Consider the following 16,901-nt stretch of genomic DNA (forward strand, 5'->3'; position numbering starts at 1 on the left):
ATTAACATTGCACTACCAGTACAGCCTATCAGGAAAGTATGATCTTGGTTTTTTTTTCACTTTCTCATCTTGCTCTGCACATTGACAGTAATACTCAGTGTAACTGAGTTATTCAGTTTATTAGAAGAAGAAAAAAGAAGGAGAAGAACTCTTTTGTGTTTTAAAGTTTGTTTTCCTTTCACTGTACCATATTTACTATTCCTTTGCTCATATTTTACGTGGCTACCCCATGTCATAAATCTTTGTTAATTATACTAAGCATATATAGAACCAGATTTTATTACGCTCAAGACAAACAGTTATTGTTAAATGAAATAAGTAGATTAGAATCTGTATTGCTGGATTTACTATACTGTTATAAGATGTCTGGTCATATTACTATGAATGTAGACTTTTTAAATTAAAATTATAAATTATCACATATTTTACTTATATATATATATATATATATATATATATATATATATATATATATATATATATATATATATATATATATATATATATATATATATATATATATATATATATATATATATATATATATAATATCTTAATCTATGTCATGCAATGCCAATTATGTAGTTAATATTCAATTAGTGTGTCTTACAATAAGTAACAAAATAATTCAACATATAAAATACATACTCACGCTTTGAGTCTGGTGTCTCAGAGTTATAGCGCTATATAACTTTTCAGCATTATTATTATTATTATTACTCTCATACCATGTAGCAAGATTATGGAGATCTTTTTCTCTGTTTGAATCTCTGATACTTATCTATTTTTTAATGTTTCTAATGTGGAGAAGGAATGCAGGGCTGGTGGAGGAGATAGAAATAGAATATATAAATTATAAATTAAAATTATTGACTTGACAATCATTCTGATTACATCGAGGTTAGAATGTTAAAAAAAAAAAAAGATTTGAGAGGCATTCCTCTGTTTTGTGGTGCCTTGAGATTTTGCTGACAGAGGTTGTGTGGCTGGCGATTCTAATGTTTGCACTGTCAGCCATTACTGGATGTAAGATAGAGATCTGATCAAGTGTGTATGAAAGGTGCCAGACAAAGCAAGAAAGAATAATACAAGAAAAAAAAACCATCCCCCCAAAAAAGTCTACCTCGGCTGCCATCATGCCAACGTTTAGAGACCGTCAATTTTCCATTGAATTTGCCTTGAAAACGTTTTTGCTTGAAGCTTGAAGAAAAAAATAACAATAGGAAATGGAAGGGAAGCTTCCATGTGATCAACAAAGACAGATATTAATATTGATGCTTTGTTAGCACAGTTCTCACATCTCTCATTCGTCTTTAGTATTTCATTTATCAGTCCTCTTTTGTTGATAAAGGGGAAACCCAAAACATCCACATCTTAATTGTTTTGATATTTTGGTTGAATTGTATTTGAATTTTAAAGCGCTTTGAGGTTTCGACAAAAGGTGCTATATAAGTATTCTTCTAATTATTATTTGTCTTAGTTGATTAAATTGAAGTACCTATTGTTATTTCCTAGTTTAATGTGTCAGAATTAGGGATTGCTTCAAGGGCAATGGGTCTCATGACTCACTCAGCTCTGTGTATGTTAATTGCAGGAGTATTGTTCATTTTATTAGAATCTCATATGTCTACTACATAGATGGAACTTGGGATTTATAAAACAAGGACCAAATAAGTAGAGGTGCCGAAATGAGTCAATAAAATTGAGATAAAGATAAAGGGAGTAAATCTGACTCATGAATGAACTACACACAAAACAAACGACGTTTCGGCCCTTGGCCTTTTTCAAGTAAACACAAAATACATATATATTTATATTTACTTGAAAAGGGCCAAGGGTCGAAACGTCGTTTGTTTTGTGTGTTGTTCATTCATGAGTCAGATTTACTCCCTTTATCTTTATCTCCACCAAACAACAACTGGGTTTGAATTGGGAAAATAATAACTCCCATATGACAAAATGCTTTAAAATCTTCAGTATTTCTTTATGGCCACACATTTTTTTTTATCTCAAATTACATCAATGAATTGCAACTTGTCAAACATCTTAAACTCCAGAGAAGCCTCGAGGTCAAAATTTTAGGGCATCTTGATTCATCAATATTTGAATATATTTTTTTAAATTCACCAAATAAAAAAGATGTTAAATTAATGTACGATTAAACGACATAAAGTACACTGACCTCCATCTCCACTGATCTGGTTGAAGTCTACAGTATGTCAATATCAAAGTCGTGGAAGAATTACCTTGATAGGATTTTGAAAAAGAGATTATATTATTATCTACTTTTATTTAAAGTTCTTGACTTGAAACGTTCACTCATCATGTTGAATTTAAAATTGTATTATGTTTTGTTTTGTTTTAAATGTTTTATTGGCTTTAAATTTAAATACTATTTTCTTTTTTAATTTCATTGCTGGTGGAGAGAATTGTTATTTATAGAAATGATTTGATCCACCATAATATATTGAATGTCAAAACATGTCAGAAATAGGAACTTGTCATTTTAATTCCAAACTTTTATGAAGGTGCTTATTTTTAATGTCAAAAGTTTGTTTTACGCATTTTTGCATGTAATGATATGCCATTTAATTTAGTCATTTTTAAAACGATAATCAGTGCCATCCAATCAGAATCTTTGTTCCAGAATATTAATTGTGTTATTTGGCGAGTTATAAAGCGATCTACAATCTGTTGTTTTATATTCACTCGTTTAAAGACAATCAGAAATTAAATGTGCCTTGATTAATTTATTTTTTTTAATCTTGGGATTTGATGTTTCTTCACTAAATAGAATGGACATGAAAGTTTCAATTTCAATAGATTGTCTTGACTCTTTGATCGTCAACATGTTTTTGTTCTTTTTGTTTCTTTTATATTTTATATAACCGTCCCAGTGAATCAAACAGTGTTATTCAATTTATGGAATAGTCGCGGCACACTTGTAGTAAAAGATTGAAATGCAAGTCAATTCGTCAGTGTGACGACATAAATAGCAAACAATAGGGGATGAGATTAGCGGAAGAGTAGCGTCCCTTGATTGGACGTCGCCCATAGTCTGTGACGTCACCGGTGGAAAAGTTATTAGAGAGAGAACGTCATGTTGGTTGACAGGACACGTGGATAACGAAATATGATTCCGTAAATGAGTATTTAATTGAACAGTGTACGTGTAGGTGTAGACTTTGTTGTTAAATTTGACATGCTGAGTTGTATTTTCTTTCTAGCTATAAAGATCATGGGGAAGGTGTCTTCTGATCGCCATGAAAAGTAAATATCTATCATGTCAAATTATGAATGTGCCATCCAGCCAGCAGTCAGTGTGGCCAGCAGACCCCGCCCTGTATTGTACACCTGCACTGCTGTGTTATTGAAGAACACAATATGTCTGCACTGCCGTGTTATTGAAGAACACAGTATGTCTGCACTGCTGTGTTATTGAAGAACACAGTATGCCTGCACTGCCGTGTTATTGAAGAACACAGTATGCCTGCACTGCCGTGTTATTGAAGAACACAGTATGTGCTAATTGGTTAGCATTGCATATACTGTGTTTCCAAAAACAACTGCAGCGCAAGTGTCTCGCAGTCAAAACACGGATACCTAAATGAAATATTTCCTTTACGGCGTATTGTGCTTTAACTTTGTTTTGTTTTGTTTTTTACTTAAAATAATTCATTCTGACTTAATCTTGTCATCTAGTCCCTTGTTTTATGTTAAAATTTTGTGTAACAAATTTGTCAATGCCAAATGTATGAAAGTGGCGGACTAGTTTCGTGGTTTCAAATTGTAACATTTAAGCCTTATCCTTAATAAGAAACCTCTATTTTACATGATTTAAAATATTTTTATCCTAATAAAAGATCAGTATTATGATAATGCATTTAAATACTGCCTTTCTTGTTTCTGTTCATGGCAATAGTCCTTTATTTTTAGTGTTGAAGTTGAAATTATTAGCTTGCTGTTGTATTTTCAGTTTCAGTGTTGAAAGTGTTCTATTGCTGCAGTGGGCGGAGATCCTCTCGTTCGGTGGGAACTTTTGACCTCCGAAGATAGGCAGAGAGGTCACTTTTACTGTCATCCATCCCCTTTATGTTTCCTTTCCACGTTGCTCTCATCTTTTGTTCTGGATTGGCATTGTTCATTTTTTTTTCCCTTGTCCTGGCAGGGGTCCTTAGCTGAGAGGGAAGCAATTGAATGTTTTGTTCCTTTTTTTTGTTTTTAGGGATGAGCATACTCAATGTCTCAATTGTTTCTATGTTATATGTTTGTGTTGAGAATATTGGCTATTAAGCTTAATTGCTGGCCAACTAACTTCGCTGAGGTTGTGTGGGTTGGACCCTCGATCTCCAGTAGTCGGTGAGAGAGAGCTCTAATAATGACCCGAGTTAAGAGACGATCTTTTATGGGATCGTGGATAGCTCATACGGTAGAGTCACGCTTTCACCGGCCAGGCGGAGTTGTCCACCGCGAAAATTGTTTATTCTCTATTGTCTTCGGGCACGTTCCTACTCACTTCATCTCTTGTTGTTAAGATAAGTTTAAGAGTTATCAATACCTGTGGCATGCATCTATGAAAAATTTGAGACGAAGACGACTTTTATTTATTTATTTTCTTTCTATTCTTTTTGTTGCTGTTGTTGTTTTTATTGTTGTTGTTGTTGTTGTTGTTGTTGTTGCCCTTTTTAATGTGCATCGACAATAATATTCAATCTGGAAAACCTGTCGGTAATGATAAAAAAGAATTTGTTTTTGTTTTTAAGGCGCTTGCAACACATTAAGGTTATATCAGCTCCAGTAAAAAGAAAGAAAATGGGATAGTAAAAAGTTCTAGAATAACAATTAAAGCACTCAAGAAAAAGTAAGATATAGGGGAACTAGGAACAAATAGGGATCAGATGTAGATTCCAAGAGCACACTATCAAAGTACTTAGTTTGTGATCACCTATAAGTCTCATTCGGACACAAGCACAAAATCCAACAAAGAGGAATACACTCAAATACTTACATTATACATTCAAAATAACAAATATAATAATACATAACAGAGAGATGATTTACAAGGAAAAAAAATATCATCTCCCAAAACAATAACTATACATTTGACTGTTTCCCTCCCAGCAAGGACTCCGACCAGGGCCAGGACAAAACCAAATAATCTCATTCCAAGACAAAGACAGAAAGCATGTTGGAAAACAGATATAAGGGGATAGAAGACACAGTATGTACCCCCCTGCCCGCTATGGGAGGTCAGGAACACTCACCCAGAAAACAGAATTTAAAATAAAACACTTTAAACAATGTGATTTGATAGATCAAAAATATGCTTTATTTATATCACAAACATTATTTCACACAGTTCCATAAGATCATAAATTAATTATGTATATAAGTATTATACAAATCAAACAACTGGGATTAATACACAAACGTAAGGGTCAAGAAATGAAAATATGAGACTAAAAATAAAAAGAAAGAAGTAATATCATGGATAACAGAGGCAATACTTATACACGAAAAGCAGCTTGCACTGTATGTATAATATAAATGAATGAATAAATAAAATGAAGAATTAATGAACAGTTCTCTATAACTATCTACATAACGTGGAAATAAACTTGTATTTTAAAACTAAACTGGCCAACCATGTCACAATTTAAATACCAATATCAAACGGGTTTTAGATTATCTCTTGCTTTTAAAACACTGTGACATGAGAAGAAAATAATTTATTTTTTCTTCTTCACGTGACAAAGCTTAAACTTTGAGTGACGTCAGACACAATAAGGTTGATGTATCAACGAGAAGTTAAACTAAATGAACGAGAAAAATAAAAAATGCACTGATTATCTTATGTTATGTTATATAGTCTTTGTGGGGATAATGTCGCATTTAAACAAGAAGTATTATTCAATCATGCACCAGTCAAAATGATCTCGTTGTATCAAGACTTAGGTATTTGTTTGTTGTTAACACTTTTTAAGTCATTTCAGCGCCAGTAATTAATAGTAATAAGGAAGATGATAGAACAGTAAAAATATTGAATATCTGCAGTTTAAAACAAGTGAGACAGAGAGGTCTGATTCAAACAGGAATCAGAAGTAGATTCAAAGAGCAAACTTATCTATGTGTGCCTGGTTTCACATTACCTTTAAGTTCCATACTGATACAAGAAATGGAAACCACTAGAAGGATATACTCATATAACAGCGTTGACAAGGTGAAAAATATCTCAAGAACAAAGGAACAGTATATGTGACTCTCAGCTAAGGATCCCAAACGGGGCTGGGACAAACCAAGTAATCTCATTCCAGTAATCTCATTCCAGAACAAAAATCAGAACACCATGAAAAAAAAAAAAAAAAAAAGGAAAACAGAGGAAGACAGAAATCACAAAGAGAGTGACCTCCCCCAACCCTGTATCAAAATTCAACTATATCCGGTTAATGTGATTTCTGCATCAATGACAGATAATACTGCGAAAACAAACCAAAACTAACTGAGCAGGATATTTTTTTTAATGACTTTGGCATCTCCCACAAAAAAAATATCTTAAATATTTTACAGTACAAAAGAAAGGAAAGAAACATACAAAACAAAATTTAAAAAAAAAACAAAAAAAAATTAAAATTTAAAATTTAAAAATGATAGGGAATAAATAATACTTTCTGGTCCGATCATGACATCTAAGATGCCTCACTTGATTAAACATTGAAAAATTCATGCTTTTCAAATTCCACATAAATGCTCAGGTCAAGATTAAATAATATAAGGTATGGTGTGCTGCCTTCGTACTTGGAACATATTATACTCTGCTTAATGAGGTTCAGTCATTTGATTTTATTCACCCTCATGCATAGTCAGTCAGTCGTATTTCAATTTATTCAAGAAAAATGGAGAGGCAAAATACTCTTAAGATATGAAATGATGATCTAGATGTTCAGAGGATGAGGAAAGCTGGAAGTTCTCTGGAAGTTGCAAGGTTACAAAAATGTATTGTTTGTACAATTGTTTTTAATGGTTAGTTATACGTTGCAACAATTTTAGGTAATTTCAGCATCAGTGAAGAAAGGAAGGTGAGGAGAGATTTTATTGAGCAAAATAAAAATCGGTTTAAAAATAGATAAAACACAAAAACGAGATCAAGAGATCAGGAGTGATTAGTCTGAAACGACTGAATGTTCCACACACTAAATCCAATACAGGATCTTTGCCAAAAGGACACACTCAAATTTCTGCAAAAATTTATATCAATGATTCAACAAAAAAATCTAATTCAATATAAAGGGACGATTTACACGGAAAACATGTCTCTCAGAAAATTTAGATCCATTTGTTTCCCCTTTTACAATGGTAAAAAATCATCTCCCAAAAGTAATACTAAACATTTGACTGTTTCCTCTCAGCTAAGAACACCAGCAAGGGCCAGGACAAAACCAAGAAATTCCCATTCCAAGACAAAGACAGAAAGCAACTCAGAAAACAGATATAAGGGGACAAAAGACACAGCAAGTGGCCTCCTGCTGGTCATGAGAACATGTGTGTTTACATCATACGACAATAGGATTGTGATTGGTCTCCGTTGGTCATAAAAGGCTTGCACGCTTTGAGTCGGTTGTCCTCGATATAGTTGAAGTGAACAGAAAAGATAGCAAGTACCAATTACATGATTAAAGTGGCAACACTTAACTCTCTAAAAAGAAGGCAACATCACAAAGAATACAATGATCATAATCTTAAATGTTTTAAAATTAATAACGAAATGCTTGTTTTATTTCATCTTCGCTTATTTTTATCTTAAAATATTAATGGCGCTTGAAAACTTTTAAGACATAAGACTGAATGTGTAAGATGATAGGGCTGTGACAAGAGAAAAGATTAGATTTATCGCTGGCTAAGAAAAAAGTAAGACAAGTGGATTAAGTTTAAAACAAAAGTAATGCTTTCCTTTGTAACTAGTCCAAAGATACTCAAAAGTATTACCCTGTCATAATCACAGGTCCAACTTTGAAAGGGATACACTCAGTTAAAACATATATTTGCCCCTTTTATTTGGCGAAAGATCACAACCAGGCCTGGGCAAAACCAAACTAGCTACAAGAAATGGAATAACTGTAATATATTATTTTTTTAAAAGAAAAAACAGCAAGAGTTGATCTCTAAGACCCACCAGATGAGATATTCTTTCTTACATATTTTGTTTTTGACTACAATATTTAGATATAGACTTCCACTGATAAATTCATTTTACTTCACTAGAAAATCACTCAGTAATAAAATGTTATGAAAAAAAAAAAAAGTCTTCCGACAAGAAACAAAACAAATAATAAATGATAAATGCAACAACTATACATAATACTACGGAAATCATAAAAATTATGCTTGGTATTTCTAGGGAGTAAAAGAAAAAATAATTTCACTGTGAATCAGTTTAACTCTCTCCTTACCAGCCATTTTCAAGATTTTCCTCAAAACTTCACACCCAACTAACACAAAAATAGATTTTTTATCACTCAGACATATTAGCAGTAAAATTCTTGTGCTACATAATTTCTTTAGCAAAATATACTTTAAAACGCACTGTTCATTTTCTTGAAATGTTATGATGTACAAGAGAAATTTGAAGAAGAAAAATATTGGTTGTATCGTAAGGAGAGGGTTAATCCAATTCATCAAAAATATTTCTATAAAAGATCAACTTCAAACGCATCATGCTTTAACTTACAGTAACAATGCAGAATTTTGAATGTTTTACCCAAAAAAATCTTGAATTATTTTTGATAAGGATACAAAAAAAAATAAAAAACAAAAAAATTCCACAAATCAAGTTTACTCATTTATGCATTGCTACAGTTTAAATTAAAAATATTCCTGTGTTTCATGTTCGATTTTCACAATTCACAGAAAAGATAAAACATATGAAGTTAAACAGGTTATAAACGATGAAGAAAACATAATTATTCTAACCCTCCCCATAAACAGTAATATTAATATTTAATGATGACACATTTACAAAAACAAAAGGTGACATCGGATTGCATACATTTAATTCATCTAAAATATGCAAACAAGTAGTTTCATTTCAATAATATCTTTAAAAATATTTTTCAATCAGAAATATAAAATCAACTGATTTAAGGAATAGGATAAAATATTTCTTGCACTTTTTCATTTTAAAAACCAAACGTTGTTCCCACTTGCACTCACAATCTTGCGTACAATGATTGGGAAAACGTCTGGAATTTTTTAAAAAGTAAGAATGCAAGAATTTTAAAATATCAAACTTTGCCATCTATGCATTTGCTACAGATCCAAATTTTTTTAAAATCTTTTGTTTCATGTCTGATATTCGATAAAAATTACTTTTCATGAAAAGATCAAAATAAATAAAATAAAATAAAATTCCCTTTATTCATCCCCAAGGGGAAATTTGTCTTTAGAGTCTATTTCAAGGGGAAGACTGGAATAACCCAGGCGTCAGCCGCAAAGTGAGCTAGGGCGAGGTGACTTGCTCAAGGCCACACAACGCAGCGGCGGGTGATTGAACTCGGTACCTTTCGGGTAGGAAGCAAAGACCGTACCACTGAATCACGCTGCCCCTATTGCGGATGAACAGTGAATGAACAATATAGAAACCATAACGGAGACCCATTGCCTCAAAATGCTATTATACAATATTAGAGTGGCCAAGATACGATAAAATGGTTTCAAAAATTTAAATGACCAGAAATATCTTTTAGGTTTTGAAGTACTTGAAGCAAATACATCAGTCGTCTAAACAAAATAATTAAAATAAAAACATATATAAATGTAACCCAAGCTTCATATTTATAACTAAATTCAAATTTCAAATTCAAGCATACAAATCTTGAGTTTCATTGGTAGACGGGAGGATCATAAAAATTTTGACTTCACCCGGGATTGATCACAATCCCTCTGCATGTGAAGTGATTGCTCTACCAATTGAGCAATTGGGACCGCCACAAATTTCAAAACCTATATAAATCAAACGTGCTCAATAAACGATGTGAAACGGAGACTTTGTATCCTGCTTTAAACTGTACTTAATATATTTGGTTTCAAGACTGGAAGACAAAATGAAGTTGACATAATTTTTTTCAACTTCCTTCAAGTTATACTACCGTGAAATCATTTGTTAGTAACCTAAAAAAAATTGAGTTGAACCCAGGACCTTCCGGATCACAGTGCAATGCCTTAACCACTGGCCACTTCACCCCTTGTAATTAGTTTTGTTAATATCTAATAAACAGATTTTGAGCCCAAACGTGATGTTTTAAGTATTTTGTTCTTTATCCTTAACACGTCAGGCAAAGGGAGAAGGAATCTGGCGACAAAATTCTCCAACTAATTTTGTTAAATACTAAACATTCTTAGCCGACTGTAAACCCACAATGAAGGGAAAAAAAATGCTTATTGTCTCCCAAGACACAATTACACAGGCACACACACACACACACACGCCCGCACAAAAAGAAATAAAATAAAACATTAATTCCTAGTTTGACAACTGGAAATTCCCATCTCAAATAGTTTAAAGCATGAGAAAATGATTAAAATGTTATGAACAATTATCATTCATTGTATATTATTACTTACTTGAGGGTGAGCAGTAATGACATAACGAAGACTTCAATATCAATACATGACCTGATCAACCAAGGGAGAATATCACAGTGGTAAAACAATGTACAACGACTGGGTTTAAAAAAAAAAAATTATTTAGAATTTTCACAATTATACAAATATCATACGGACGTTGAGGGAAATAGATTTGACTCTTGACTCTCGCCCTTATTGCAATTATTGTTGGTCTTTGTTTTTCAGTGTTTTATTAGGTACGGCAAACCCTCTTATCGAGTCATGGCTTTATTGGCAAACCGAGAATTTCAACTCAAATCGTCACTCTCTTTTTCTCATTTTCAGTCCGTCAAATAAAACGTGTTTGGTATCAGATTAAATCTCAAATCTTCATCTTTTAAAAAATGTTTATGCTTTTTTCATAGGATTTGCCGTTATTTTATGGCTTTGAGTTGAAGAAGAGGGTTAAACTCCGATTTTTGAACCGGCGCTCCGCTACTCGAACACCGTAACTGACGGTCATCTTTTCTCTCCGCTCGGCTGTTCGCGTCAGCGCTATTAATAGTAACGCCAATGACTGCATCAGAAAGAAAATTGAACAAGCTTTCATTCGATACCAGATTCGCATTTTTATGATCTTTTTCAAAGTTTGAAGTTTCAAGTTAAAAACTTTAATTTGATAAAAAAATTAAGAAAAATTTGAAAATTTGGACGATTCTGGTATCAAAATAAAGTTTAAAATCTCAGCTTTAAAATGATGTATACGAAAGCAAGATTTATAGCTTTGCGGTCACCAGCCAACTGAAAACGAAACTACAACTACAACATTTGCCGTATTCACTTCACTCATACGCCGGCTCAGGCAAGGGGCACAATCGCTGATATTTCGTAACTTTGCGTTGAAATTGACAATTTTGGCTTTGTCAGCTACTTTGGGGGCAAATTATTTCTTTTTTACTTAGAGTTGAGCTCAGGAAAAAAATACACATATTGTTTATAAACAGATGTGTGTTGTTAGAAAGTTACAGAGGTCTGGCTTGAATATTTATGAAAATACGGCATTTTGAAAACGGACAAAAGGTTGCTTTCAAAGCAGCCCAAATTTGGGCGATTTTCTACAAATTTCGAAATAACATATCTTTTTAAATTTTTAACCAATTTTAATAATTTTTATACCATTTTAATCAGAAAAAAAAGTTCTACCTATTGAATGCAACTAAAGACAACAATTATATAATCTAAATTTGGGTTTTCCGTACCTAGTTTTATGGTTAGTTATGACACATAATTTAGGCAATTTCAGTCCCCTATTGGTGCTGTTGAACTATTATATTGTATTTCAAAAAAATGAATATAATTAGAAGAAAATTAAATAGATAAACCAAATGTTTCGAGCTCAAACACCTCTTCTTCAGGCGACAACAAAATCAATGACTTGATTTTACACAAAGTATTACCATTTTACTTTTTTGTTATTGTTGACTGAAGAAGGGTTTTGGGCCCAAAATGTTTTATACTAGGTATTTTGTTTTTTCCAATTCAATACTTTTTTAGTCCATGGATAATGGCAGTTGTCTTGCATGAAAAGTCTAATCATTTGGGGAAAAAGTTCCGGTTAGGACCTATGCATCTTAGACTTAAAGCATCTCATCTTACAAATTTCTTTACATCAAAAAGCCTAACCACATATTCAATGCACGGGTCCTTGTGTTGATCATAAAGGGATAAAAAAAAAAACAAAAAAACAAGAGTCAAACAGTCCATCTCTATGACATGAAATAGTATGTAACAATAACAATAGAATTCTCATATCATCATTTATCAGCAATATATTGGGTGATTCAAGCAGCTGCATGTCTGATGAAGCTAAACCATTATTTTCTTTCTCTTTTTAAAATTTTTGGTCCTAATATCTATCAGAAACATTTTACCCATAGCCGACACCAAAACATGATTTCTAATCTAATTTCTATCTGTGTTGAATTTGTGATTTTCCTTTCTAGGTCTTCCAAGGATTATATATATATATGTAAATGACAAATTCTAAGAAAATATTATTTACAAATAAGGCATGTGTAGTTGAAAGCAAAGGGGGAAAGATAAAAATTACTTTTTTCTCGGATAAAATCAGTCATTTCTATGAAACCCAAGAGGCATGAAAACAGCAATTTCGTTGACCACTTGGTTATATTTGTGACCCACCGTTTCAAAGCGGTATTATGTCGGGATCCACTCGGTAAGGGAAATTGAATTCATAGCCACAAATATCCAATTTGGGTTTAATTCTGTACGTTATGGTGGAGTATAAAGACTATTTCTTGCATTGCAAAAGCTTCTAAGCTCCAATTTCTCATCATTCTATCTCTAAAATCACTTTTTGGGGTCTGAATCATCCCGACATTTGTGAATTTTTAAAAATCTTTGATTATGGGTGACTTTCAGCACCTCCGACAGTTTTAGGTGCGGTAGTTTAAGCACCTGTCATTTTTCATTTTTAACAGATCAAGCTTACCCTATTTCATATATAATACAATTTTCAGAAATATCTTTTTACCCTAAATATCTAAAGAGTCATTATAACATAAATTCTCACGCACTTCAATGTATTTGTAAGAAAATTGATATCAAAATAAGCATTAAAGAAATTGACATATTTCAACATTTACCACTAAAAACCAGTGCTGTGATGAGAATTGATCCAATGAAAATCATCTAGTGAAAAAAAATATAAGAAACCTTCAAATTGGGAAAGAGAATTAACTCTTGTCTGGATTTGTGAGAGGAATGGCTGAAATGACTGCACTTTTTATCTTTTATCGTTTTTTAACTCTATGAGATTACCAACAATTATGTGAGAGGAATGGCTGAAATGACTGCACTTTTTATCTTTTATCGTTTTTTAACTCTATGAGATTACCAACAATTTTGTGAGAGGAATGACTGATATGACTGCACTTTTTAACCTTTTATCATTTTTTAACTCTATGAGATTACCATCAATTTTGTGAGCGTATGTCAGGAGTGAAGGGATTAATGTTATGCAACTAACGATAACAATGTTGAAGTGATGAAATTGTTAAATGCAAATAAAATCATTGTTGTATTTTTGCTTGCTTTGTATTTTTAAAAAAATGAATTGTGTTCCCTTCACACCCTATCCATTTTCTGGGTCCCTTGTGCGGTGTTCCAGTATTGCTCTCCATAATCGACAGCGTAATCCTCCTCTGTGATAAAATGAAAAAAATATAATAATAATAATATTAATAATAATAATAATAATAATAATAATAATAATAATAATAATAATAATAATAATAATAATAATAATAATAATAACAATAATAATAATAGATCGTTATTGTCCATAAATATGGCAATTTGTCATTTAGTTACACTTGTTATAATGTTATATGATAACTATAACATTGAACAGATAACAGATATTTCACTTCTACTTATTCTCTCTCTCTCTCTCTCTCTCTCTCTCTCTCTCTCTCTCTCTCTCTCTCTCTCTCTCTCTCTCTCTCTCTCTCTCTCTCTCTCTCTCTCTCTCATGCTTGTGATATTATCAGTCAATAAAATATAATCTATTGATTAAATAACTTGATATAGCAGTAAGTAATAGAATGTAAAATATTATGAAATGACATGCGAGATTTGTATCGCACCACTAACCTTTTTTTTTTTTTTTTTTTGGTAGAAGGTGTTGTAAATATAGTTATTATTATTATTATTATCATATAGCTTATATTATTATATTTTAAAAGAATGCTGGTGTATTATGCTGTTACTGATTAATTTTGTTGGCTCTAAAACTTGCATCAAGTACCCAAGGGAAAAATTAACAAAACAATGCCCAATTAACAAATGAAAGGAGTTTGCATTTTGTTTGCCTGAATATTTTAACAAAAGATATACATATTTTCTTTAATGATATTCATTAACCGAATCAGGTGACATTCATAATTTCAAAACAAATGTAGAATTTGGGGGGGGGGGGGGGGGGGGGGGGGGGGGAGGGGGGGGGGGGAGGGTGTCCTTATTGCTTTAATTGGTAGGGCATCTGACTATCAATTACATGGGCCAATTTCGAATCCGGGAAGAGTTGACCGTTTCTTTTCTGACCAATCAGTGATTGGGAAGATAAATCTGCTAAATCTGTGAGAAAGTATTTGTGATAATCTGGTGTCCTGTCACTAGGATGGCTATCAATTGTTCCTGTCAGTTCAATACTCCATTAAACTCAGGAATAAACATAGTTTCATTGGCCTTGTGCCTCCAAAAAAAAAATAATAACTGTGAAGAATCTGTTCACTTGGGCAATAGTGGTGATTCTGGTACTTATCATGTATTTGCAGGCTGGAGTCCCTGCATTGCATCTGAGCCCAACATAAATCATACATCCCGTTATGCATAAGGCAGACTTGCCAAATTGAAAACTTCAAATTTAGTCATTTTTATGTCAAGTTTTAGTAATTTGACAAGGAAATTCGTAATTTCTGAAATTGTGTACGAACAACCACAATATTAGTAGTAGTAGTAGTAGTAGTAGTAGTAGTAGTAGATAGTAGTATAGTAGTAGTAGTAGTAGTAGTAAGTAGTAGTAGTAGTAGTAGTAGTAGTAGTAGTATAGTAGTAGTAGTAGTAGTAGTAGTAGTAGTAGTAGTAGTAGTAGTAGTAGTAGTAGTAGAGTAGTAGTAGTAGTAGTAGTAGTAGTAGTAGTAGGTATGTAGTAGTAGTAGTTAGTAGTAGTAGTGTAGTAGTAGTAGTATAGTAGTAGTAGTAGTAGTAGTAGTAGTAGTAGTAGTAGTATGTAGTAGTAGTAGTAGTAGTAGTAGTAGTAGTAGTAGTAGTAAGTAGTAGTAGTAGTTAGTAGTAGTAGTAGTTAGTAGTAGTAGTAGTAGTAGTAGTAGTAGTAGTAGTAGTATGTAGTAGTAGTAGTAGTTAGTAGTAGTAGTAGTAGTAGTTAGTAGTGGGTAGTAGTAGTTAGTAGTAGTAGTAGTAGTAGTAGTAGTAGTAGTAGTAGTAGTAGTAGTAGTATGTAGTAAGTAGTAGTAGTAGTAGTAGTAGTAGTAGTAGTAGTATAGTAGTAGTAGTAGTAGTATAGTAGTAGTAGTAGTAGTAGTAGTAGTAGTATAGTATAGTAGTAGTAGTAGTATAGTAGTAGTAGTAGTATAGTAGTAGTAGTAGTAGTAGTAGTAGTAGTAGTAGTAGTAGTAGTAGTAGTAGTAGTAGTAGAGTAGTAGTAGTAGTAGTAGTAGTAGTGTAGTAGTAGTAGTAGTAGTAGTAGTTAGTAGTAGTAGTAGTAGTAGTAGTAGTAGTAGTAGTAGTAGTAGTGTAGTATAGTAGTAGTAGTAGTAGTAGTAGTAGTAGTAGTAGTTAGTAGTAGTAGTAGTAGTAGTAGTTAGTAGTAGTAGTGTAGTTGTTCTTCTTCTTATCATTATTATTATTATTATTATTATTATTATTATTATTATTATTATTATTATTATTATTATTATTATTATTATTTAAGTATTACTAAGAATTTAAAATTCGCAATTTTCCATCAAATTTCGTATTTGGCCATGAAATTTGTCTAAAATTTGTAAAATTACGAAAAATTCCTAAGATTCGGCAGGTATGATAAGGGGTTGAGTTTTTAAGCAGCTGTTTTTTAATGTAAAACTATCAGTATATAACATGAAAAACAAACCCTACCTTATCCGTATCTGCCTGAGATCCTCCCAAGTGACTAGTTCTTGTAGATCCTCAAGTGTATATTCCTCATCACAAACCTAACGAAAATCATTAAAGGCATACGTCAGGTCAAAAGCAACATAAATCGTAAGAGACTTCCCTTTTTCTCTATTAAAATACGAGTCTGATAAAAAATGATGATGAGGTGCACACAAAAAAATGAATAATAATTTATAAAATAAAAAATAAATAAAATTCCCTTTATTCATCCCCAAGGGGAAATTTGTCTTTAGGGTCTATTCCAAGGGAAGACTGGAATAACCCAGGCATCAGCCGCAGTGCAGCGCCGCAAAGTGAGCTAGGGGGAGTTGGCTTAATTATTTATAATTTATCCATTCCAGTTTACCATTTCATATTCTTAAATTTTCAACATTTAAATAAACCCAACTAAAATCTATTTTAGGCAGTGAATTTAGTCTGCATTTTTTGGAATTTTAATTCACGGTCATCTGAAGACCTCAATTAATTGTATAACTGGCTCATGGACAATTCTTAACCAAAATCGGCAACTTTATAAACTGTCTTTCAGTTCTCTGGACTATTTAATTCCCAATTCGTTCAAA

The 16,901-nt window shown here is 32.3% G+C and overlaps 1 protein-coding gene across 7 annotated transcripts in view; it reads right to left on the reverse strand.

The window, feature by feature from the left end:
• Positions 1–11,545: 11,545 nt before the first annotated feature.
• Positions 11,546–16,901, reverse strand: part of LOC144967056 (mitogen-activated protein kinase kinase kinase 15-like) — a 74,879-nt gene continuing 69,523 nt past the window's right edge. For all 7 annotated transcript variants that reach the window (XM_078903841.1, XM_078903846.1, XM_078903845.1 and 4 more), the window contains 2 exons: positions 16,300–16,376; positions 11,546–13,823 (listed from right to left, as the gene is read on the reverse strand). In XM_078903841.1, coding sequence (XP_078759967.1) covers positions 13,754–13,823; positions 16,300–16,376 — 147 coding nt within the window. In that variant the 3' untranslated portion in view covers positions 11,546–13,753. The remainder of the gene's footprint in view (positions 13,824–16,299; positions 16,377–16,901) is intronic.

The sequence above is a fragment of the Berghia stephanieae genome, chromosome 3 (genome assembly GCF_034508935.2).
Source record: "Berghia stephanieae isolate SIO BIC M18660-M18661 chromosome 3, UCSD_Bste_1.3, whole genome shotgun sequence".
NCBI lineage: Eukaryota > Metazoa > Mollusca > Gastropoda > Nudibranchia > Aeolidiidae > Berghia > Berghia stephanieae.